At 34.4% G+C, this 27859-nt stretch overlaps 2 protein-coding genes across 2 annotated transcripts in view; both read right to left on the bottom strand.

The window, feature by feature from the left end:
- Positions 1–9752: 9752 nt before the first annotated feature.
- Positions 9753–16487, bottom strand: LOC121421712. The gene is made up of 6 exons (XM_041616496.1): positions 16298–16487; positions 14972–15088; positions 14222–14366; positions 13457–13628; positions 12219–12287; positions 9753–10882 (listed from the first exon to the last, which is right to left on the bottom strand). Exons 1-6 carry the CDS (start codon positions 16425–16427, stop codon positions 10835–10837), a joined length of 681 nt encoding a protein of 226 aa, XP_041472430.1. The 5' UTR covers positions 16428–16487; the 3' UTR covers positions 9753–10834.
- The window catches only part of LOC121421954 (mucin-like protein), a 24504-nt gene continuing 13086 nt past the window's right edge, over positions 16442–27859 (bottom strand). The window contains exons 11-26 of the mRNA XM_041616754.1: positions 26631–26817; positions 25841–25966; positions 24773–24865; positions 23465–23593; positions 22888–23013; positions 22391–22503; positions 21963–22182; positions 21320–21445; positions 20503–20622; positions 19991–20110; positions 19475–19588; positions 18706–18891; positions 17942–18094; positions 16849–16982; positions 16484–16529; positions 16442–16452 (exon numbers count right to left, since the gene is read on the bottom strand). Coding sequence (XP_041472688.1) covers positions 16442–16452; positions 16484–16529; positions 16849–16982; positions 17942–18094; positions 18706–18891; positions 19475–19588; positions 19991–20110; positions 20503–20622; positions 21320–21445; positions 21963–22182; positions 22391–22503; positions 22888–23013; positions 23465–23593; positions 24773–24865; positions 25841–25966; positions 26631–26817 — 2004 coding nt within the window. The remainder of the gene's footprint in view (positions 16453–16483; positions 16530–16848; positions 16983–17941; positions 18095–18705; positions 18892–19474; positions 19589–19990; positions 20111–20502; positions 20623–21319; positions 21446–21962; positions 22183–22390; positions 22504–22887; positions 23014–23464; positions 23594–24772; positions 24866–25840; positions 25967–26630; positions 26818–27859) is intronic.

Below are 27859 nucleotides of genomic sequence, written 5' to 3'. Positions count from 1 at the left end.
GTAATCTTTAGATTTTTGGTAAGAAACATCTTAGACATCTATGGGTTTGACAGTTTCTTTCAGTGTCAATGAAAACCAATTTTTGCCAACCATTTCCCTATAAATAAAAGATTAAACTAGGTGATCATTATATGCACAATGCACTTTTTTCACTTCAACAAGCATAATCATGCAAATAAAAAAAATACCAAAAGAAGATCACTACAAATGTATTCGTCTTAACATATTTTAATCATACTGTTCTCTGAGTAAATATATATTTCGTAGTATAAACTTTTAGTATAAACACATTTTTTACTGGCACTATAATGGAACTTGATCCCCACGTTTACTGTGCATAGAAGCATTTTCAATTGGCAATTAATACGTATACATACAAATGACTTCATTCGAAAGTAATAGCATGAAGCAGCTCAATGGTAATAGCTAATGATTACAAGTTTCATAATTTTTTAACATTTTGCGAGAAAATTTAAATTGTGAAGATGTTGACTACATACTGATATATTAATAATGGTCCATATAGGTGTGTGTAGACAAGTAGTATTTTTACGTTATTAAAAGGGTGCACACACACACACACCCTCACCCACATACACAAGTGGATCCACTCACAATTATAAAATGATATGTTATGATTACCTACATGTATATTCAACTCTATTAATTTCATTCACCATGAAAACTACAATAAACAAGAATCACACAAATATGAATACAAAAATAAGGTAAAGATACACAAAATATTTCAGAAATATATTTCATGTATACTGAGGATCAGCTTGAAAGACAAGGTCTTAGAATACATATTATAACCAAGTGCATATCCCAACCCAAAACCCCACACTTCTCTATCACACACACTCTCTCACACACACACACACACATGCATTGACACACCCTCACCTCACAATTCTTCCTCAGCCCCTTAATACACAAATCGAAGAAATTATTAAATGAAAGACATTGTCTGGTACCCATAGGCGGCGGAAGCGGGGGGGGGGGGGCGTTGACTGGTCCCCCCTCCCCTAAATTTGAGGTGGGGGGACGGTCCCTCCTAATTTTTTTATTTGATAACATTTTTTTTTGCTTGTCAATTTTATTTCCTGCGCCCCCCTTCTGATCCCCTAATTTTTTTGTTGGCTTGTCAAATTGTTTACCTGTGCCAATTACAAAATTTCAGGTGGACTCCCCCCCCCTAATTTTTTTTGCTTCCGCCGCAAATGCTGTTACCTAATATAAATACTCTGTTTAACATTAATGACCATCTGGTGCCCAAAAAAGAGAGGGCACTTAATTTGGTATTTGTTTCACTACCACTTACTCTCACATACACAGGACTGTACTGAGGCATTTATAAGGACAAACTTGATATTGCCTGGAATATAACGTGACCATATTTAAAATGTTCAAATCATAAATGCCATTAATAAGCTGCGATATACAGTAATAAATATATCAAATACTATTATTTTTCGGGAAATATATGTACATGTATCTATTTGAGGTGTGGCAGAATCAATATATTGAATATAATAAACCATTTGAAAAAATGAGGTATATGCCCCAGCCAGGAAGATAATAATAATAATTATACTTGCTTATATAGCGCTTAATATTTACTTTGTCAGAAGTCTCTAAGCGCTCTACAGTATATGCAGCACAATTACCCTGGCTTTAGCAGTGCAGCTGTTACGCGCGCTGTGTTTCAAGGAATAAATTCCTGCCAGGTACCCATTTACCTCACCCGGGTTGAGTGCAGCACATTGTGGATCAATTTCTTTCTGAAGGAAATTACGCCATGGTTGGGATTCGAACCCACGACCCTCTGTTTCAGAGTCCGGAGACTAAGCCACTGGGCCACAACGCTCCACATTTCTCCAATATTACATGGTCTGTTTATAATAGATAAGCTAAACTTTCATTATATTCATTTAAATGTAATATCGGAGCCATAAGTAAATAGAACTTTCATATTTAGTCAGGCAGCATATGTCATTTACCTCGACAAATTGGCTAAGTCTGATTTTTCACTTTTATGTGATTGGTGACATCACAAGGAACAACTTCCAACTTGGTGACAAATTTCTAATGGTCATCTTGACCATGTTAGGGGTCAAAATGATGTCAATAGGGGTCAATTTTTTAAATTGCCCCAATTCTGTCAAATGACACATCAAATTGTTTGTCTTGTTATACTGAACAAAAAAGTGTACACAATCATATACTCTTGACCTCCCGTTAAAAAGTTATGACCGGAAATGTCAAAGGTCAATGAACTTTCATTCAATGGCAAATTACACTGAAGGGCATTATTTCCTGGGGTGGTATTCTGAAAACGTTCTTATCTTTGTTCTTATCTTTTATCTTATCTCACTGAGATAAGAAGACGCTAAAATCATTGCAAATCGGTATTCTGAAAATCTTCTTAACGCGTTCTTATCTCTGTAAGGACTGCCCCCTTCTTATCTCCAACACGCCCATTTTTTAAGATTTTACCAATCAAAATGCGCGTTATATGGGCAGTTTAACCAATAGAAGCGTACCTTATGTGAAGAGAATATCATGGGCGCTGCGCGTACACTGTTTCTGGCGCATTGCGCGAAATAGGCATTTTATACGCAATGACTGATTTTATTATTTCGAGACGTCCACGTGCACAAAATAAAGAAAGAAAAAAGTAAATAAAGCAGGTACGAATAAAGAATAAAATATAAAGAAAGTAAGTAGGTATTAAAGTAAGAAGACAGAAAAGGGTCAGAATGAAGCAGAAAAAAAGATGAAAGGAACAAAGCAGAAAATGATGAAAAATAAAGAGTAAACGAAAGAAAGCAAGCAAAAAAGACTTAAAAATAAAAAAGAAAGAAAAATAGAATAAATAAAAGAAGGAAAAGGATGAAAGAAATAAAACAATTATCAATGATAAAGTGAAGGAACAAAAAGAAAAAAGAAAAGAAAGAAACTAAAAGGAACACACACACAAAAAGAAAAAGGTCGAACTAAAAAGATTTAAAAAAGTAACATGGAACCGAAAAAGAAAATAGTCTAAAAGCGAATAAAAGAAAGTTAGAAAGAAAAAAAAAGAAGGATAAAAAGGGAATAAAATGTAAAAAGTGAAGGAAGAGAAAAAAAAGGGAAATGAAACAAAGAAATAAAATTGAGAGAGAAAAAATGAAAGGAAAATTAACGCAAACATGAAGACTACAAAAAGATAAAGGAAAGAAAGGTAAATTCAAAGAAAGAAAGAAAGAAAGAAAGAGAAAAAAAAACGAAAAGGGAAAATAAAGAGTTAAGAGAAGAAAGACAGAGAGAAGAAACAAAGTAAAGAAAAAGGGTAAATAAAGAATGAACGAAAAAAGAATGAGCGACGAAATAAAGAAAAAAAGAAAGTAAAAAAAGACACAAAAATTTCAGAAAGCAGAAATAAAATAAATTTAGAAAGAAAAATTAAGAATTATTAAAGGGAAGGAAGCAAAAGGGGGAAAAATAAAATGAATGATTAAAAAAGGAAAAGCATGTATAAAAACGAAAGAATTGAAGAAAAAATAAGGAAGAAAAATAAAAAGATTACAAAAAAGTGAAGGAAGAAAGAAACAAAAAGGAAAAGCATATATAAAAACGAAAGAATGGACGAAAAAATAAGGAAGAAAAATAGAAAGATGACAAAAAAGTGAAGGAAGAAAGAAAGAAAAGGAAGAGAAAAGGGGGAAAATAAGAAATAAAGACTCAGTAGCTATAAAGAAATAAGAAAGGGATAAAACGAAAAGGGAAAATAAAAATGGAAGAAAGATGAAGTATAAATGAAACAAAGCAAAAGAAAAAAATTAAAAGATTTAAACAGAACAAAAGAAAAGATATAAATGAAGAATTAAATAAAAGAAGAAAGACATGCAGATAGAAAGGAAGAAAGACAGAGAAATAGAAAGGAAGAAAAAAAGAAAAAGGGATAGAAAAAATAGACGGGCAAAATAAAGGGTGAATGAAAGAAATGGTGGGAGTAATACTTGTGGGTACTTATTACTACTAGTGGCCATCGATTTTGAGCAAGAAAAAAACGCAGACATCGTGAGATGTGATAACCCTCTAGCTATCTTAAATATTATCTTAAATACCGTGAAAGATAAGAAAGAAAAAAGATAAGAACGTTTTCAGAATACCACTTATCTTGATTTTGTTCTTATCTTTTTAGCGCACTTTTGTATTATATGCGCGAGTGGTAAATTTACGCGCTCAGCATTGGGGGTGGAGAGCAAGATAAGAACAAAGATAAGAACAAAAGATAAGAAAAAGATAAGAACGTTTTCAGAATACCAATTTAAGAAAGTGACGTAGATAAGAACAAAATTAAGATAAGAACGTTTTCAGAATACCGCCCCTGGTCTTTTATTATTTTGCTTCATTACATGAGATTAAAACCTTCACATGAATCCTTTTCTGATCCTGCTATATTTTCCAGGTTACTATGACAAATATAATTGTTGGAGACCTCGTCATATCTACTATATCTCAGTTAAAAAAGTGTAATATTCCTTGATAAATCTGTGGATGTCTGATTGTTTTCTAAAATTCCCATCATTTGTATCCAATACATCAATAGATGCATTTCAGTCTCGCTTTTATCCAATGAAAAAAAAATATATACGTATTTTTTTGCTTTTCGCCCCTGTTCATACCAATTGCATCTAGATCTCAAAATTGCCCCTTCTGCAAAATAATCATACAATTTGTGTAATTCATCCTCAATGTGTTTCTTTCTATCTACAACTTCTTCATCTAAGCCGTTTCCTTCATTTCACTTCTATCTCATATATTTTTTCAATTCCTCCTATAGTTCTTGTCTTAGTCTTTCCTTTTCACCTTTTTTCTTCTTTGAGTATGGGATAGTAAATTTCCTAATTTTGTATTTCAGCCAGTCCCACGACATTTTCTCATTATGTTTGTGTTCAAATTCATTAACCCAAAACGGGAGGCTGTCACTGAGAGCCGTAACAAGTTCCTTATTTCTTAATAAACTGTTGCTAAATATCCAGTGTGAGGGTCTCATTTTTTTGGCAATATGAAGGTGTACGGTAAGTCGGTAACATAATCATGATCAGATAAGACACGTAGACACATAACATTTTCTACGACAACAGACCGCAGAGCGTCTGTAACCAACCAAAAGTCCAATCATGACTGAATACATGGATTGAGTCTCCTCCATGTAAACCTTTTTTGTTGTTTGGTTTCTTGTTCTCCAAATATCAATAAGACAAAAGCATTCTTTGAGTTTAAATATTGTTGTACATGTATATGAACAGTTAACGTTTACACACCGTTCTCATACTACCACGTTCTCTATCCATATCCAAGTCCTGTATAAAGTTATAGTCTCCTCTTATTGTGCATTTATGTCCTTCATCAATTAACTCTTGTAGTTTCAAATAAAGATCAGTAAAAAAAAAATCCACATGTTCCTTTTCATTATTGGGTGCATATACATTAACAATAGATTCAATGCTGAATCCGTCCATACATTATCGGTTTTTTTTCCTGTACTCTACTTCCTTCTGTGTTTATTTGTCACGGTAAAACAGCCTAGCCGGATACGTGAAGTAGGCCTTTCCATGCACTGTCTTCAGCTTTTGTCGGGTATGCGACATCTTCTTTCGCTGGTCTCTTATCCCTTGCACTGGTCGAAGAAGACACCAAGACTACGAGCATTCTTTGAAGGAGGGACAGACACACTGCCAAATTAATGATTATGTGGACAATCTTGTTTCGCATATGTGGTGAAGAAAAGACTAACAATTCAGTCTTGTCATCATTCAGCTTCACAAATTTCATGACCATCTATTGCCGGATTTCAGCCAGGTAGGTACTAGTAAGACCTGAAATAGCATCAACATCATCATCTCTCACTTTGGGGTCGAATTGCGCTTCATCCGCATAGAAGTGAACCTGCACTCCATGGTGACGAGCAATTTCGCCAAGAGGTGCAGTGTACAGATTGAAGAGTATATAGTGGTCCGAGGACGGAACCATGCGGAAAGCCGTACTTCAAGAGAGCCACCTTTGTCAAAGTCCCATTGATATTCACCTTTTGCCGTCTGCAGTGGAGATACGACCGGAACCATGCTAAGATAGTGGCATCAACCTTAAAGGACAAGTCCACCCCAACAAAAACTTGATTTGAATAAAAAGAGAAAAATTCAACAAGAATAACATTGAAAATTTCATCAAAATCGGATGTAAAATAAGAAAGTTATGGCATTTTAAAGTTTCGCTTATTTTCAACAAAATAGTTATATGAACGAGCCAGTTACATCCAAATGAGAGAGTTGATGACATCACTCACTCACTATTTCTTTTGTAATTTATTATATGAAATATGAATTATTTTTATTTTCTCGTCATTGTCATGTGAAATGAAGTTTCATTCCTCACTGAACACATGTAATTCCATTATCTTAACATTTTGTGCTTCAGGCAAGGAGGTCCTAATCATCAAATTCGTAAAAAATGAAATATTGTATAATTCAAACAAAAAAAACAAAAGAAATAGTGAGTGAGTGACATCATCGACTCTCTCATTTGGATGTAACTGGCTCGTTAATATAACTATTTTGTTGAAAATAAGCGAAACTTTGAAATGTCATAACTTTCTTATTTTACATCCGATTTTGATGAAATTTTCAGCATTGTGCTTGTCTGATTTTTCTCTATTGATTCAAATCAACATTTTTCTGGGGTGGACTTCACCTTTAAAGTCTTTATACAATCTCAGGAGAGAAACTTCATGGTCTATCGTGTCAAATGGTGCTGACAGATCTAAAAGGATAATCATCAATGCTTGTTGTCGAATAAACGCACCCTTAATATGTCATCAGATATCCTGAGAAGAGCTGTCTCAGCATGTTGAGCTGTTTGTACGAGACTGGATAGTGTCGTGAAGGCCATTGTCCTGCAGATGTGTCTTCATTCTCTTTACAAAATCTTTCTCAGCAACTTTGGCAAGTCATCATTTTCCTTCACAACTGTAGTTTGAATAGGATCTAGGGATCAGGATTCTTTCTTATGATTCTCTGTATTTCTAAAGGAGATGATCTGGCGTAAATGCAGTATGGTGATCATCGTACGAGGAAGGCACAGTTCTGTCCAACTCTATTTCTGACTCCTCTCTGTCAGAGGTGGGTGTGTTTGACGATAGGTTACATCTGACAGACTCAATCTTTCCAGTGAAATACCTTGAGAAGTCACTAGCTAACTCAACAAATGAAAAATAGGGCCATATTAACAATTGATTACATAGAATATTATGAGTAATCAATCGTATGAGTCAACCCTAGGATCAATCGTAAAGTTGTTGTGTTATAGGCCATCGGAATGGCTCAAGGTCTAATGTGATTTCTTTGAATTATTTAAAATACCTGTATACATGTATGGGATGAGTAATTTTTGCCTGTATGTAGTATCTGTATCCATAATTTAACCAAATGTGGAGCTCACATTTGTTTATATTCACTCAGAATTTAGGTAATTATCTCGCACTTTTGTACGTGTGTGCATTATTTTTTGCTCATGAAACAAGTTGATGCTTACTTTATGTGAATGCATTGTACATTTAAAAACTGTCATGCCCAAATGATTACATGATTTATAACAAATTTGATAATTAATGGGAGATGTCATTCGTATTTTGGGTCATTGGAAGTAAGTTGGTGAGACTGTGTAACGACATTGTCGATGTTGGTGGTGATATGATGATGATGGTGGTGAATGTGATGATGTTGTTGATGATTGTAATAGGATAAGTATGATGATGATGATGATGATAGTTGTGGTGGAATGATGATACTGATGATGGTGATAGTGATGATGATGATGATGTGCATGCAGGGAGATTGATAACCAAAGACAAACACTTAACAATCGGTGTTGTAGTCCATGAACCCACCGACTCCCTTTCAGAATCTAAAGACCCCTAAAATAGATAGAATATTAATCATTTTAGGGGTAATCTTTAGATTTTTGGTAAGAAACATCTTAGACATCTATGGGTTTGATAGTTTTTTTTCGTTGTCAATGAAAACCAATTTTTGCCAACCATTTCCCTATAAATAAAAGATTAAACTAGGTGATCATTATATGCACAATGCACTTTTTTCACTTCAACAAGCATAATCATGCAAATAAAAAAAAATACCAAAAGAAGATCACTACAAATGTATTCGTCTTAACATATTTTAATTATACTGTTCTCTGAGTAAAATATATTTCGAAGTATAAACTTTTAGTATGAACATTTTTTTTACTGGCAATATAATGGAATATAATCCCCACGTTTACTGCGCATAGAAGCATTTTCAATTGGCAATTAATACGTATACATACACATGACTTCATTCGAAAGTAATAGCATGAAGCAGCTCAATGGTAATAGCTAATGATTACAAGTTTTATAATTTTTTAACATTTTGCGAGAAAATTTAAATTGTGAAGATGTTGACTACATACTGATATATTAATAATGGTCCATAAAGGTGTGTGTAGACAAGTAGTATTTTATGTTATTAAAAGGGTGCACACACACACACACACCCTCACCCACATACACAAGTGGATCCACTAACAATTATAAAATGATACGTTATGATTACCTACATGTATATTCAACTCTATTAATTTCATTCACCATGAAAACTACAATAAACAAGAATCACACAAATATGAATACAAAAATAAGGTAAAGATACACAAAATATTTCAGAAATATATTTCATGTATACTGAGGATCAGCTAGAAAGACAAGGTCTTAGAATACATATTATAACCAAGTGCATATCCCAACCCAAAACCCCACACTTCTCTATCACACACACTCTCTCTCACACACACACACACATGCATTGACACACCCTCACAATTCTTCCTCAGCCCCTTAATACACAAATCGAAGAAATTATTAAATGAAAGACATTGTCTGGTACCCATAGGCGGCGGAAGCGGGTTGACTGGTCCCCCCTCCCCTAAATTTGAGGTGGGGGGACGGTCCCTCCTAATTTTTTTATTTGATAACATTTTTTTTTGCTTGTCAATTTTATTTCCTGCGCCCCCCTTCTGATCCCCTAATTTTTTTGTTGGCTTGTCAAATTGTTTACCTGTGCCAATTACAAAATTTCAGGTGGACTCCCCCCCCTAATTTTTTTTGCTTCCGCCGCAAATGCTGTTACCTGACATAAATACTCTGTTTAACCTTAATAACCCTCTGGTGCCCAAAGAAAGAGAGGGCACTTAATTTGGTATTTGTACACATACACAGGACTGTACTGAGGCATTTATAAGGGCAAACTTGATATTGCCTGGAATATAACGTGACCATATGTAAAATGTTCAAATCATAAATGCCATTAATAAGCTACGATATCAAGTAATAAATATATCAAATACTATTAATTTTTTTTTGGAAAATATATGTACATGTATCTATTTGAGGTGTGGCAGAATCAATATATTGAATATAATAAATCATTTCAAAAAATGAAGTTCATGTCCCAGACAGGAAGATAATAATAATTATACTTGCTTATATAGCGCTTAATACTTACTTTGTCAGAAGTCTCTAAGAGCTCTACAGTATATGCACCATAATTACCCTGGCTTTAGCAGTGCAGTTGTTACGCGCGCTGTGTTTCAAGGAATAAATTCCTGCCAGGTACCCATTTACTTCTCATTTACTTGGGTTGAGTGCAGCACATTGTGGATCAATTTCTTTCTGAAGGAAATTACGCCATGGTTGGGATTCGAACCCACGACCCTCTGTTTCAGAGTCCGGAGACTAAGCCACTGGGCCAAAACGCTCCACATTTCTCCAATATTACATGTTCTGTGTATAATACATAAGCTAAACTTTCATTATATTCATTTAGAATGTAATATCGGAGCGATAAGTAAATAGAACTTTCATATATCAGGAACTAAACAAAGTATTTACAATGACTCTGATATATTATCACATATCTGTGAACCCTTTGCATTGACTTATGTATTGAGGTAAATATTAAATGATTCAGGAAATTTATTTACTCCTGGGAGTCGTTTCGCATAAGGACTTGTCGACTGTTTTATCCGACAGTTTTCACAGGAAATGTGCATCTCAGCCATTCAGATTCAAGGAAAATTATCAGATCCGATAACTTGTCGGACGACATATTCATATGAAACGCTTCTCTGGCGAAGTTATATCCATCGATGTGTAACGCATGATGTTGATTACAAACTATTGACAAAAGTATAGAGATTTACATTAATTATTCTAAGGAGTTTGATTAATCATTCTTTTTATAATATGCAAATGTATTTTTTAAGTAAACAGGTAAAAAATGTATACATTTGATATTTGCTTCCTGTATGTATGACACATACATATTCTATAATGTCCCGAATAAACAAATCCTTATAAATGAAAATGGTGAATTTGTCATGTGAATAATCATAATTATATAATGATAACAATTTAAATGCTTCAAACCCAACCTCCGTATAATATTGTTTCAATTTGATTATAATAAGAGAAAAGCTTGATTGAGGCTAGATATATTTAGCTCACATAGCATATAAAATAATAATGAGAACAGGTCAGAGTGAAGGTAAATTGACATTTGTAATGCTCAATTCTGCGTTATAGGATTATAGTCTATTCCGAGGCGCATTATTTACTACCCCAGGTTTGGGTCTGGTTGCCGCTTCCAGTGCTTAGCGTATTCAATGAATCAATCCTGGACACATTCACATCACATGTAGGTTGGGTGCAAATCAAAATTGTACTGGGACTGTTTGCAGATACATCTAAGCCTTAGTAGTACATGTAGCTGTAGTGTAACGGGTTTCGTTCAACGACGCTCTGTAAACAATAAAATCGTACAAAATAATGAAAAAGAAGGACATACTAAAATAAGTGCTCGTTTTGAAGATTGCACACTCGGGTTCAATTTCAATTATTTCTCTCCATAATTACCTAATAACAACGCATACGTGTGCAGAACAATAATGTAAAGATGAATATAATTCATGAGCGATGAACTGGAAATATCAGAAGTAAATGGGTAAAGAAGTGGTCGGATAGAAGCAATTATCATTGAGCAGATATTCTTTTCTAGCATCAGAAAAAAATTGATGACATAATAAATCATATGTATCAGTTTTGATCTTTTGATCCTGTACTCTTATCCAACGAAATGAGGACAGATTTTTTTCTTCAAAATTGACTCTTTACAACATTCATGCAACAAATATGTTTGTACAGAGCAAAATACTTTCCCACATGTTGCCTCCAAATATCATTTTCATACTCAGTGCGTCCCACAAAAAAACGAAACCGAGATTTATCGATGATTTATCATAACTTAATCACAAATACAATAGACAAATGACATATCATTGTAAAGCATAGAATCTCCCCATTCATCTGAAATTACTTAGATTATTTTTTATTCACGCACGAGTGAGCAAAAGCAATTTGAAGAGGGGATCCCCAAAACTCACTTGGCGGGCCCTATCTCGGTTTTAAAAAGAAAACCACATTTTTGATAGGTTCAATATCTGCTCTTCAATTTGATACCTCAATTACAGAAAATGGTCAAGAAATAACAAAGTTCTGGTTATTTGAAATACGGCTTGACTTTCAATAATTTCACACAATGAAGAGGTTTTACAGGCTAGCGTTCAATCTCACTCAAATTCCGTTTTGTTGACGATCAGCCATGCATTAAGGCTTTTCTTTAACCAGGCGATAGCTTCTGTGGAAAATCGGTGAAACACGTTAATTTAATGAAATTATGGAGATACAAACATTGTTTTGAGGGAACATAACTTTTTTACTTCTTGACCATTTTTGTGATTGATTAAGGTATCATATAAAAGAGCAGAACTGATTTTCTTTTTGAAATTCAGATAGCCCCGCCAAATGAGTTGTTGGTATCCTTTCTTCAAATTGTTTCAAATTGCTCTCTCATGCGTGAATGAGAAATAATCTCAGTAGTATCAGATGAAAGAGGAGATTCTAAGCTTTACATTGTTAGGTTATTTGTCTATTGTATTTGTGATTAAATTATGATAAATCGTCGCTAAATCTCGGTTTGCTTTTTTTGGGGACACACTGCATATCGATGTTAATTTATTCCTAATGAGTTTGAACTTTGAAATCATGTGATGAGCATATGGGGGAAGGGGGTACTTACCTCTCCACTGGCGCTGCTATGCCCATCAACTACATATGGTGTAGCAAAGTTATCCAAGCCTCCTCGTCCCTGTTCATAGGGCAGGGGGGGGGGACATACAAAAGAGAATAAAAGAATCAACAGAGAACACAACGAACAGAATCATTGGGAAGGTACATATAATGTTTATTCACATGGATTTCACATATCTTTAACTATCAAGCAAATTCTAAATCTGTACTTTTTTGCGGGGGGTATATATTTTATGGATAAACCATATAATCTTTTACAAATAGATGCAGACTTCTGCAAATATTGAGTCTGATAAATTATGCATAAAAAGTCTGACAAATATACTAACAATTAAGATTACATGAAGTATCACAATTAGGTTGATTTCTTATGCATTGTGGTTGTTTTTCAGATGTGGAATTATTGGATCCGACAGTTTCATGGTTTGAAATACCCATGCAATGTTTGTTTGTTGTGTGTTTGCTAGTGTAGAGGTGTGATCGATTCCATGAAAACCACATACGATTAACTGCTATGCGAAATATATAAAAACTCGTGAAAAGAAGTTTGGAAATCTGACTTTTATCGAAAATCCGTCCTCGGTTTTACAGAACCATCACTGCATAAACAACAGCAAAACATCAAAAATGAAGCAGGGGCTTGATTTGAATGGTTTTCATCTCTACTTTCACCAAAAAAGGGATCATGTTCTTTGTTGACCCTTCAAGACTATTTCTGCTCATTTTGCAGCTTTTCAACTCAGACTTCATCTAACAATTTTGAATCCTGCTCCTTTTGAGATGGTATGATCATAAGCAGGGAATCATTTTAAAGATAATGAAATGATCTTTTGAATGATATTTAATATGCATTGTGTAACATTCAGAGTTTGGCGAAAATAATAATATTGCCAAACTCAGATTTCCAAATATTTATGAGGAGTGTATATATATATATATATATATATATATATATATATATATGCATATATATATGTATATATATATATATAATTCAATCTTTATCTCTGTTCTAATAGAAAAAAATGGTATATTAGATTGACTAAAGAAAGCTGGACCAGAGAGTGAAAGAGATAAGCATAGAGAGGAGAGAGGGAAAATGGAATGAGAGATGATGATGAGAGAGAGAGTTGAGAGAGAGAGGGGGACAGGTGAAGGGGGGGGGGGTACGATAGAATGAAGAAACGAAATCCCTATTCGTACCCGATAATAGCCCATTTCACTTACAGGGTTATCCATTCCTTGATATTGTCTTATCCGATTAACAGCTCTACCGATATCATATTGTCGACGATCAAGAGAAGCTTCAAACGAGTAATCGTCCAAAGAACGATCCGACCGTCGGTCATCGAATATACGCCGTTGGTCTGAGATGTGGTAGTTGCTATGCTTCTGCATCCTGTCAAATTTCATTTGAAAGAATGATTATGTTCATTTATATATATTGCATGGATAGATATATACCGATTTACATTTTCGTAATTTATAATGAAAATAAACTAATACACATCGTCAGAGGAATTAGGAAGAATTCCACGCAGAATACCATTGAAACATTTCTATAATTTTACGTCTGGAGTCTGGACTGTTTCAAAAGTGACAACAGCTACAAAAAAGTGAACAAGCATTATAACGCCCAAGCAAAATTATGTGTATTATTGGTTTTATAAGATAGTGATATAGATGATCATAATTATTTCAATATTCTATCCTCATCTCAAAACCATGACCGGTCAATAGAACTAGTCATTAGTACCAGTCATTAGACAATTTTCATGTTGGCTAATACAAATAAATCACCGGTCATGTGATAGAATTCAGCTACCAATTTGATAAGGATCCATTTCACCAATTCATAATATACCTTTATTTTTGAAGAGAGCCAATTGATTGGTACTGCCATATGGATTGATAGAAGAAAGTGAAGAAGGAAGAGGAGAAGAATGAAAGAAATAGCAAGCTGCTTCAAATAATCATGCAAATATAACTTACCCCATTAACATCCTATTTGCCTCATTACGACGCACTGTCTGGACCATTATTAAGCAAGCGCAGATAACGAAAATCAGAGCTCCCGACATAGCACCAAGTATGATTCCAACAATAGCACCAGGGGATAGGCCAGTCCTGCCAGAGACTATGGGGATAAATTGATAAGAAACGATTTTGCTTAAAATGAAGTATAATTTACCTATGAAACTTCAACGTAATGATTATCATGTTAGTGAGTGTAAAACTGCTCGACCATCTGGAAATGCAAACTATTGTGATTTGATATCACGAATGGCAAGACAAAACGAAAATCCTAGCTTAAAAGTATAAAATCCATCGGGGTATGATGGAGAGAACGCCAATAATAAGTTGGGCGTTCACACCTACGAGTGCCCATGATTTTAAAGTAAAGCAAGTAATCGTGTGGTAAATATAATGCTTCCCTTCCCTATTTCTTTTCATTATACCTGATTTACTCGCGATCTTAAAATAATTCTTTCAAGTACATGCATTAGTGAGAAAGCAAGATATATTGAGGGATACTGATGGTCAATGTAGAATTTTCTATTTAATACTCTTTGATAAGAATGTGAAGTTTGACGATCATCAAGGGTGAAGGCTAGTTGTATTGAAAACGTGACAAATTGTTCACGAGGGCTAGTTAACCATTTCTTTTTTCACAAATCTTACTAGCAGATTAATGACTATGACTGCATTCAAAGTAATAAAAAAGAATAAGTTCATGCTTACATGATGAACAGTCTGTCCCTGTGTAATCCTCTGGGCATGCGCAGCTATACGTGTTGAATTCATCCGTGCAGGTCCCTCCATTTCTACAGGGGTTGCTGTTCTCACAACTATCGGTATCTAAAACATGGCAAATAATTAATACCCGTAATAATATGCGGACCGATATAAAAGCATTCGGTATCTAAAACATGGCAAATAATCAATACCCGTAATAACATGCGGACCGATCTCAAAGCTATCGGTATCTAATAAAACATGGCAAAAAGCAATACCAGCGATAATATATGAACCAATCTCAAAGCTATCGGAGTTCATTAAAACATGGAATTATACTAGCTGTGATAAATATGTCGAAGAGATTAAAGTTTGCCAAATGTTCAAGCACTTTGGAGAGATATTGGACATAACATAATATTATAAACAGAATTAGAGAATCTGTTTGTTATGGATTGATGTATGTTTAAATACGATAAAGCAATTGAATGCATTAATTTTAATAGTTAACACAGAGATTTATTCTGCAAGGCAGGGAGCTGCTTTACCACCTGTTGGAAGCACAATGACAAATTGTAAAACGAATATAATGAAGAATAAGATAAGTGAGGAACATCTTGGGAGTACATCTCCAGAAATGGAAACAGACTGATTGATGCGTATACTTCAATTTTATTATTGCTAATTTTTCCCCAAAGTTTGGAAATGTATTACACAATGTTTTATAAAATCATTTTATGTTATCTTGTAATCTTCAGCAAGTGTGAGACAAAACTGTTACCTTTAATAATTATTTGCAATATTTATTTTGTCTTGCAATGCTTGGTGATACATGTATGATTTTTTATGAATATATCCACCGATATACACCGATCAAAAAATATATCGGTATATACTAAAAACATGTCAAAAAGATTAATACGAGTTATATCGTATACACCGATCTAAAAGACATCGATATCTAGTAAAACATGTCAAAGAGATTAATACAAGCTAGAGTATACACACCGATCTAAATGCTATCGGTATCTAGTAAAACAAACATAGTATAATACTCATATAACATTATACATGTATTTTGTCTGTGTGTTTATTTTTGTTGTATTACGTGTCTGTTATAATTAGATGTTCAGGAAGATGTGAGTTTTTTTTTCTTTTTGGGGGGGGGGGGTGATACAGAATTAAAAGCACTAGAAGTAACATTTTTGACGCATTATGTAATCTCTTTAAAGGGTTACTTCTTTATTTAAGCAACTTTTTTATACGTTTAGTCAAATTATGGGTTATTCAACAGAAAAGTATGATTTTGTTTTACTTTGAATGTGCACTTACTGTCTACGGTTAACTCTTCGACGTAAAGAGAATCGTCGAAAAAGGGTAATGTCTCATTAGCAGGTGATAGGTCAGTGGCTGATTGAGCAAGACTATCAGCGGAATCCTGAGATGGTGCTGCGAGACTCATTTGAAGATCACCAATCACACTACCACTTCGGAAAGAGACTACCACACATGTGATACTGATGAGCTGCGCTGAATTTAAGCTTACATTCAAATACGTTGAAACCTGTGAATGACAAGGTTTATTTGGGATAGAAACGCGAGTAGATTGTTAGAGGAATGAGACAGAATCTAGCAATTGTTGCAACAAAATGTTCACTGTCTTCTAAATTGAATCAAAAAGCTGTCCCGATGCTTACGCCTATCAACAGTGTCTATATTCCAAAAAAAGCATATAGACCTATACGATGTACAGACAAATACTAAAAATCTGATTAATTCATATAAAGTAGAATCTAATCTCATCTAATTTATTCTGATTTAACATAATCTCACCACTTGAAGCGAATTAAAGCATTAAAACATAAATAAGTGGACTTCCTTACCGCACCACAAAAGACATCTTCCAAAGCCATAAAAGCGGCCGTAGACCGATCATTAAGTTCTTCTGTGAATACAAGCAGTACACCATTTCGTCTGTTGGCTGTGATACTAATCCTTATGATGCTCACGAACGTTTCTAATGAGAAATAGATAGCAATGTAACATGTAAATACCTTCTTCCTGTGTGACCATTTCGTACTGATCACGAGTAACCTTTTGTTTTAGAGTGTTCTAGAGAGTAAATAGTTATGATTATGTTTTTTTTATTAAATACCAGATACCATGGACCCCTGAACAGTTTAACTGAAAATTCGATGTAAGTTTGATGAACACGACCATTATTTTTAATAATTTTCCTTTTTCGTAATTTCAAACATGGTTAGTATTATTATCTTTAAAGATCATGTAACCTTTAGTTCGTTAAAACAGAGACACTAGATTTCCACTTTAGTAGTTGTAATCTCATGTAATCAATGTGTACATTTATTGTCACAAGTATCCTGTAAATCGGCGGAAGTGAATGGTAATGAATTAATTACCATGACAACATGAAAAGAACAAAAATATTATATACTGTAAGAGGGTAGAACTCATGCCACTGCAGTGGAATGGGTTCTGGTGCACTGGTTACTTAGATAAATAAATTAAATTAAATTCAGAACATTTATTGGGGTAATTCATCGGTAAAAAATTAAATACAAAATTTGTTGACATTGATTTGCTTTATTTTCTATTCATAATTCATTTCACTTTCGGGTCCTGTTGTATAAAGAATTGTTATAAAAAAAGAAGAAATTACTATCAGCCAATCAGATTGTAAGATTTCAGTAGCTTTTAACTATCATTGTAAATGTGTAAAAATAACACAAGCAATAATAAGAAAAATACTACTAATAATAAGGTACTGATATTACATGGCATCCTGAAAGGGGCACTATATATTACCCCGACTTTAACTCCTAAATAATTTTATTGAATCATTGATCATTGACGTTTTCATCTCAGTAGCCATCTTTATTTTTTTAAAGGCAATTACATAAAAAAACAAAATGTGTTGAAATTAGATTTATTAATTGATTTTACTTCTGAACATACCAGGTGAGGCGATTGTTGATGGAAGAGTGGTAGTATCAGGAGTATCAGTAGTTAAATCTGTAGGACTAGTTTCCGGAGTAGCTGTGCTGGGTTCCATGGTAGTTGTATCTAGTGAGCCCTCTGTGGTGGTGGCGGCAGTGGACGTAGTTATTTCTTTAAACAAATAGAAACGGCAAGATGAAATTAGATGTCATTTTGTTCCAATGATAATGATAGTAATAATAAAAAATAATAATAGGAGAAGAAGAATACGAAGGAGGATAAGGAGGGGCAAAAGAAAGAAAAAAAGAACATATAATAATGATAATAATGATGCATGGCCCTGGCAAGCAGGGGTGCTAAAGCACCCACACGATTTTCTTTGCGGGGATGCTGCATGTATTATTCTCCTGGAATTTTGGAAGGTGTGAAAAAGTGGGGAAATGTAATCAAAATGACCTTCATTTTGCAGGATTTTTTTTCATCAAATCACCATCATTTAGGGGTGACTTCTTTTTTGGTATTGCTTTTTCATATTTACATCCGCACTCCCAGCAAAAAAATCATTCCCGTAGCCCGTAATAAAAATGATAATAATAATCAAATATAAAATATGTAATATACTATTCAATGGTGAACTCTATATATCCCGGACTTTAACTTGAAATAATTTCATTGACATTTATATCTGAGTAGACATATTTTGTTACATTTTATGGACAGATACACTTCATACAATAAATGCTGACACTAGATATTTTAATTCAGTTTACTTCTTAACATACCAGTTGAAGTAATCGTTGTTGGAGGAGGGGTAGAATCAGAAGTAGTCAAATCAGTAGGACTAGTATCCTCTGTATTAATTGTGCTTGGTTGTATGGTAGTTGTAGGTGGTGGGCTCTCTGTGATGGTGGTAGTTGTGGGCGTGGTGGTGGTTGTGGGCGTGGTGGTGGCTGTGGGCGTGGTTATTTCTAAAAAAAAAGAGAAATCGCAGGATGTCATTTTGTAACTACAAAACAGCAACAACAAAAATAATGATAATAACAATTATAACAGAATATACCATCGATATATAATTATGAAGTAGCATATTTAATGATGCCCTACATACCCGGATTTAACCCAAAAATAATCCGATGAACTTATTGATCATTGACGTTTATAGATGGCCTTTCACTTTAAAGTATTCTAAGCTATTTTCCATTTCAAAAGTGCAATCACCTTGATGCACACAACTCAACATTTACATTGTTCTGGTTTACATTATACTTGGCCACTCTCACATAATATGTATATCAGAGTCATCTTTAACACATTATTATATATCAAACCAATGAATTTCATGTTAATCTAGTTTTCTTTTTGAAACACATTGAGGTGCTTGATCGTACTCCTGGTTGCAAATCAAGAAAGTATATCTGGCTTGGAAGAGCAGTACTCTTACTTTTAACCAAAACCTTGTTTTAATTCATATGACGAAGGTGAGATCCCCGAAACGTTCGTCCCTCAAACTGATCTCAAGATTGCCGTACTACTTATTTTTGGTCAAATTACCCATTGAGCAATTAGTTTCAGTAAAACCAGGTGCGCAGGTACAGCTATACATGTTGATCCCATCCGTACACGTCGCTCCATTTTGACAAGGATCAGATTCGCACTCATCGATTTCTACATGCGTAAAAAGGAAAACGTATATAAGGTCATTTTGTAGGGAAGAAAAACAGGTAAAAGAAAAAGAAGAAGAAAAAAGAAGAAAACAGAGGGAGAAAAAGGAGAATAAGAAAAAAGAGGAATAAGAAAAAGAAAGAAAATGAAGAAAGACAAAGCAAATAAAAACACAAAAGATAACAAGAAGACGAAGAAATAAGACTTAAAGAGGAAGATGAAAGATAAGTAGACAGAACAAGTTTAAAAAATACGATGTAAATCGTACTTTTACAACCAGTAGCAGTCTTATCGTAGAAGTAGAAATAGTATTTTAAGTGGAAGTAGTAAAGTAACGGAAGCAATAGAAGTAGTAGTGGTACAAGTAAAAATACATTTAGTATTTCTTACATTGAAAATCATTACCTGTACAAGAATCATTTCCAGTTCCAATGAAACCATCATCACAAGTGCAATAGTAGCTTCCATATGTATTTGTACAGTTCCCGTTACTACACACGTCTGTTGCATTACATTCATTAGTATCTAAGGAATAAAAGAAAACAACATATTTTCCTTTGCAAAATAAGCTGGATTTCAGTCATTCAATTTGTAATCAAAGTGTTCAGTATTCTAAACGTGGATTAATGATAACCAATTTAAAAGGCGGAATTGTTTTCACACCGAGTTTTTAAACTTGGTTATTCACTCAAAATTGAAATAGTACGAATTGTTTAAGGACAAGATTAATGAAATTGCTCTTATTGCAGTAAGCTTGCTTTCTTGGCATTAAAAAAAAAACAGACTGGGCTTCCAATTGTATTTAAAGCACTTTTCGAAACTTTGATTTCTTAAGTTGGAATGTTTATATAAATTGTTATTCCAATAACTTTAAAAATCGAATCGCAACGGATCTTGTGATGTGAATGACATCATACCAATGCATGCAAAACCATCATCATCAAGCTCAAATCCAGGATTGCAAGAACACGAGAAATCCCCCGGTGAGTTGATACAAGTTTGGTTGCATCTATGATCCCCGAGACACTCATTGATATCTAAAACAGTAACAAAAATAATCAAGAAAAGATTTACCATTAATCAAAAAGTGAGGAAAAGCCGTGAGGAAAAGCTTTGAGTAACAGTAGGAGCAGAAGTGAAAGTATATCTAGTACAGCTATACTATTCATCCTATCATGAATACTGGTTAATGATAGGGTTGATATGGTTGGAAGCATTATGGTCAGACCGGTACCATCGTGGGGGGGGGGTGGACCAGGGGGTCGCCATTAAGATATATAGGAGTGAAAAGAGGAGAACGAACAGGAGAAAATAGAAAGGGTAAAAGTATTTTAAAGAAGTAGAGTTTTGGGGACGGCAGCTGGGCTAAAGCAAGTGTGATAACGACATAGTGCCATGCACGTCTCAAAATTGATACAAGCTATATACATATTCTATTTTCATTAATTTGCATGAACCTTTGACTGACAAAACCTTCAGCCATAAGTAGGAAAAGACTTTACTGCAATGATATACAACAGTTAAATGTATTAATTATCAACGCACTGTAAACTAAATAGGCAATCTAACATGCTGAGAGTGAAATCAATTTATGGCAAAGTATTTTAATAGTACTCCACCGTTATGCACAATGTGATTCAGATTTTTTTTCAATATTTATGGTGTCGCTTTTATTTTAGGGGGTATTCATGGTTTGTATAATACAGATCTATATCTGGAAACTCGTTTACCCACCTACACAAGAAGCATCCCCGTTTCCGAGTTGGAAGCCTTCAGAACAGGTACAAAAATAGCTACCGTCTGTATTTGTACAGTTACCGTTACCACACACATCCGTAGATAGCTCACATTCATTGATATCTGTAAAAGAAGGAGAAGGTAAAGTTAGTTATGATGATGATGATAATGATGATGGTTGAAGTGATGATGTTGATTATGATGGTGGTGACTATATCAAAATTGAAGATGATTACGACGATGATAATGATGACAAATGAGAGGTGAAGAGGAGGAAGAGTATGGCGATTAGTAGAAAGAAGAATAAGACGAAGAAGAAGAAAAGGAAACAAAAATAATAATGTGGAAGAATATAGGTATAACAAAATAGGAGAAGGTGGAAAGAACTAAAAAACGAGAAGACAAAGAAAAACATGTCACACTAAAAACATTTTAGTGATAGCATTCATTGTGCTTTGTTGATCTATCTCACTCTTCTCACCACTCATTATTTCATATCAAATCAACTAACAAAGTTACACACTGAGGCAAAATACAAAACAATATAATCATTACAATTTATTGAAAGATGTTAAAGCTTGAAATCAATATCAAAGTAGGAATGAGAGTTCTACGAGACCAATATTATTGAAATACCTACCCTCAGGCGTAACTTCATGGTTCGGTTCAATAAGCCGTGTGCTTGGAAGAAGTTCCATGAAAATATTCTCCAGACCAGATTCGGTCAGTGGCGAGTCGGGTTTTAAGTCAACCCGGAAGGAAATCTGAAGAGAACTTCCTGCCAAGCTGTAGTTTTGCACAGATACAGCCTGCAACTCATCTTCACTTAGTGCTGATGAGGTGTTGAGGTAACGCAGGACCTTAAAAGTAACAAATAGAGAATAATTTGATTTTAAAAATATGTATCATTCTGATCTTCGAGACTTGCAGAAAGCTTTGATTAATGTATTTCACACACCAGTAATGGCAAAAAGCAAATTGCCAACAATAACATTCTTCAAACTCTCACGTAAGCACAATTTTTGCAACATTTAAAGCTTTTGAAATGACGACTTTCCAAAAACTTACATCTTGTGCCAACTTCTGCTGATTTTCTTGGGAGTCAATTGTCTCTGGGTAGGTAACAACGCCAAGCCCGTTGATAAATGAAAAACGAGCGTTGAGCGACAATGTCAATGCACCTATTTCATACAATCAATAAAAATATTACATATTTAATTATTATTATTAACATTGTCATTATCATTACTATTGTTATTATCATTATTATTATAGTTTTATTTGGCATTTCAAATACGTAGAGAATACAAAATTACAAACAGGTCAGAAAGAAGAATGACAGTGTTACATGATAAAGAAAATATGACCTGAATGAGAGTTAAAGAGGCTGCCTGGGAATAGAAAAGATATAGAAAGTACTTATATCATGTTTTTTATACCTCGAAATGTTCATTGTCATTATTATTTTCATCATTTTTACTGTCATTATTGTTATTATTATTACTTTCATTTTTAAATTCATTACTTTTATTATTATTGCTATTATTAGGAACGCATTTTCTTACCTAGACAAACTCCATTGATTTCTGTTGTATCTTCCTTGCATACGCATGAAAAGTTACCCAGTGTGTTCACACAGTTGAATTCAGTCCTGTTGCAATTATCCAAGTCACGTTCACATTCGTCAATATCTATTTCAGTGTAAGAGAGTATTTCATAAACAGGTTTATAGAAAACTTACAAACATAAAATTGATTAAAATACAGTGAGTGAGTAAAACACAGTTTTAGAATGAATATGACATCAAGCGATTCCAAGGACAGTGCCTGATGGGACAGTCCAAAACCTACGTCAAATTAAACAATAAGTGGTGCTCACTCAAGCGGAAATGCTTTTTTGACAGTTATATCGTCATTTGTACCAATGTTAAAAGGTGGAAAAATCCTCAGGATATTACAAATGTATAATTTTACAGGATTTTATCTAAGAGTAAACTTCTTTATACCCACTGTATAAAAAATATTAATAAATAAACCCATAAATAAATAGGTAAATGAATAGATAATAAATACATAAATAGATACATAAATAATTAAAGAAATGAATGATAGACAAATAAATAAATAAAACAGATATCAGTACCTTGACACTCTTTTGGGGACATGTTTTCGTATCCTGAATGGCAAGTGCAATTATGATCTCCTGGTATGTTGTTGCAACTAGATATATCAGGCGGGCACTGGTCGACACCAGCTAGACATTCATCAAAATCTAAGAATGAAATGAAAGGATAAAATCTTTAGGGGAATTTTTGATTATTTAAAGATCTTTTTTCCGAGTTAGATTGTTCAATATAAGTATGATATTGCACAAGATGTACATGTAGGCTCAAAGTTCAAGTCAACCCCCAAAATATACTGATTTGAATTATTAAAGGAAAAAAAATCGCACAAGCATAACGCAGAAAATTTCATCAAAATCGAAATTAAAAAAAATATATTTTTCACAAAAGAGTTGTATGGATATGAAAGAATCGGTGATGTTTCTCACTGTAAAATGATGAAACCATTCTAGTTGCACATGTTCAGGGAGGAATGTATCTTTGTTTCACAAATCCATGAGGAGAAAATCAAATATTTCATAAAATGAAATACAAAAGAAATAGTAAGTGGATGATGTCATCAGTCTCTTCATTGCATACCGACCGGGATGTACATGTTTTGGGAAATTAAGCAAAACTTTGAAATGTCGTAACTTTATTATACATCCGATTTTAATGATTTTTTTTAGTGTTAGTCTTTGTTGGATTTTCTCTTTTCATTCAATTAACATTTTGGAGGGACTTGTCCTTTAATGCAGATCGTGGACTACTTTTGTTCCCATACTCCCTGCATCGTACTTAGCCCGTCAGCGTTATGAAGCTAGCAGAGGTGCCATTGCCGAGTGGTGTAAGGCGTCGATTAGATTTTTAAAAATCCCACGAACAAGGCATTTATTCGGCAGTGATCTTTTATTTAACATTTAAATAATGGATATGCTATTCTCTGCAACTAGGTACAGATATTTTAAAGATCACGATCTAATAATTATGTAGCCCGTTTACTATTATGTCGAGTTCCGATTTATCTTCCATTAATTTATAGTTAGATCAAATTATTGTTCTTCAAATTAGGAATAAGGATTATCAAATAATAAATCATTAAATTAAACTGGATTGCACTTTGATATCAAACATTTTGTCATTAATACAACTGTTAAAACTAACAACTATCTTTCCTCTAGAAGCCTTGTGAAATTTTGCCATTGTTACAAGCTAAAATCACCACCAATGATTTCAATGATTGTAAATAGACTGATGGTGTGCCATTAAAATAATGAAATAGCCATGATAGTTAGATCGGACTGGATTAGGTGTAGTTGCTGTAACTGCCACATGATCTAACGTTTTACCTATACAGGATCCATTTATGAGTTCAAAGCCTGGCTCGCAAGTACAGTTTTCAGATCCAGTGGAATTCATTAGTTCCTCAGTACAAAATATCTCTGAAAAAAAAAACGTAAAAGAAGGTACATTTAGGTAAAATAATATTGCGAAGATAATTGAACTGTCAAGTTGTGGATTTTATTGTCCACTAGTATCGTTATTGTAACCGTTATATCAATTAACATCATTAACGTTTTCTTGAGTTCTCATGATTAGTAATATTTAATATCATTATCATTAATATCACTATAGTAATTACCGTTAACATTATTATTAATATTATCATTATAATCATCCAATTTGCAACCATTTCAATTATAACGTATATTTTCGATCTTTAAGAAGTTTTACTTCTGCTGCTGCTATTATTAATACTACGACGACGACGGCAACTACGACTACTTATACTACGACCACACTGCTTCTACTACTACTACTACTACTACTACTACAACTACTACTACTACTACAACTACTACAACAACTACTACTACTACTACTACTGCTACTTCTACTACTACCACACTCTACTACTACTAATACTACTACTACTACTACAATTCTACTATCTTTTACAACGATGACGAAGACAATCTTTTTTTATTTTCATCTGCTTAAACTTTTTTTTGTGGCTTGTCATTCTATTCTTTGATCAGTCCGTATCTTTCACATTTTAAAAGCTTTGTTAATCAATTTTAATGGCATCTAGTTAAAAAAATCACAAAAACCACCCCAAAACCCGCAAATGGACATTTTATTTCCACACTGCCATACACTTTACTCACACTCGCAAATATGTGCCCACACACACACCCTCACCCACACACATCCACCCACCAGTCAATCAACTTACCCACACACACCCACAAAATTCCCCTCTTTGTCATACACACGTTCACACACACCCTCACACCAACACACCCTCTCCTACGTACCGAAACACACCAACGCACCCATCACACACTTCCACACACTCATCATATCCTGCCCTATTCACACCACTGCAACGCTTACAAACTCATACATGAACTTACCAATACATGATCGTTGATCAAGGCCAAGCCTATAGCCTGTGTCACAAGAACATGTGTAGGATCCCAATGCATTTTCACAAACCTGATCACAGTTATTTGTGTCATTATCAGCACATTCATTGAAATCTAAACAAATCAAGGTAAAAAAAGGAATCACAATTATCAATGGATATAGTTTTAAATGAACTCTTGTAACAAAAAAAGAGAGAAAAGAACGCAGAATATATCAAGTTATAAGCATGATGATGGTTAGACCCAAAACTTCAGTCTCTGTAAACTGGTTGTTACGCCAAACTACGTTGGCTACGGATATAACACCGAATGATAGAACATTGTCAGAAATTGATAAATAAATTCACCCCATACACGATTATTCCTATTGCCTACTCCACTGTGCCATATCACAATCCCTCAGGCTCCGATGGCCCTAATGTAAAGAATAACCTGCAAGAATATCAAACGAAAATGTATTAAAATCATCTCTAAATTCCTTATCTGAAAAAAACCCAAGTATCCTGCAGTTGTGTATTTAAGAGGCTGGACAGGGGAATGTGCCCAGGACGCCCCCAAAAAAGGAAAATAGAAAGAGAAGGGGAGGAGAAGAGAAATGATTCAGTTCGAGGATTTCATCCCTTGTCCAATATGAAGATGAATTAATAAAAATAGTCCCTGGATTCCTTAACAGTTGCGGAAAACTCGGCCACTTCACTTCATCGCACGTTTTACATCGGAGCTGCATTTTAAAGGCTTTCGCTGCTGTAAACTCTAGGGTTTACAACATTTAACTCACCGTAGCAGTTACTTCCGTCGCCCGTCAGCAGGGGAGGGCATGGCCCACATCTGTATTCTTCATCCGAAGATGGAGGCTCATCGTAGCAGATAACCCCGTCATAGCAGGGCCCGCTGCCCTCACATGCATCGAAGTCTACGTCACAGTGGTCACCTGACCATCCATCAGTGCAGTTGCACGTGACCACCTGCAGTGGCATTACATTCGTGTAAAAAAAATGGCTTCTATACCGGGGGGGGGGGCACTTACATTGACGAGTGGTCGGAATGGATAACATGCGCGATCCCCAAAACACGTAAAAAGGATGTCTTTTTCAAGATAGGGCATGTTACGTACGTAACGTGATAAGGGTATCCATAACACAAAAAGTAATGAAAAAGGGTATCCATTTTGCTAGGAAAGCTACGTGTTTAGGGTCTAATTTGCGGGGATGATAAATAAAACGTTTTATAAAGGATGTTCTTTTCGCCCCTACTACGGTACGTGTTTAGAGTGGGATTTGCGTGAGGTGTGGAAGGTGGGGCGGTACTAAACCAATAGTCTAGATGATCGGTGCAAAAAATAGCAAGAATTGTTCAGATTATGGTAAAAGCATGAAATTTGGCTGACAGGTAGAGAAAATAGTGCCGAAAATTTTTAGTAGGGGGTGCCAACCTGACCTCTTCTCGTATAGCAACAGTTGCTAGGTAACTTATTTACCTTGGCAACCACCATTTCTGGGATGTTATCTAAAATTAAAAAACTATATTTTGACTTCTAAGCTCCCATTTTACAATCATATATCAAGAAAAATTCCGACCAAGTATAGCAACAGTTGCTAAGCAACATATTTCCATAGCAACCATAGATCATATTACTTAATACAACATCTGGACATAATGTTTGGATGAAAGTGATTAAAAATTGGTCAAAGTGTGAATCTGGAGTGAAAAAATATAATACCAGATCCCTAAAAAGTTCAGAGACAGTCCAAATAATAATGTGTGCATAGTAGGCCTAATCTTATCTAGGTAACAAGCCTAATTTCGATATACATAATTTTTTTTCATACTTTTTACTCACACATGACAAAGCTAACACACAGATAGGAATCATCATTGGGTCATTAAATGTGCAGATAGGATCTCTCTTGCTATGAAACCGAAACAGGGTATTGTAGTAGATGTAGCATGGAACACTCGGAAAGACACCGAACCTTGAGGGAAAAGGGAAGCTGAAACTTTATTGAT

Source organism: Lytechinus variegatus, chromosome 9 (genome assembly GCF_018143015.1).
Source record: "Lytechinus variegatus isolate NC3 chromosome 9, Lvar_3.0, whole genome shotgun sequence".
In the NCBI taxonomy this organism is placed as follows: domain Eukaryota; kingdom Metazoa; phylum Echinodermata; class Echinoidea; order Temnopleuroida; family Toxopneustidae; genus Lytechinus; species Lytechinus variegatus.
The sequence above is the reverse complement of the archived record's forward strand: the minus strand, read 5'-3'. Positions and strand labels throughout refer to the sequence as shown.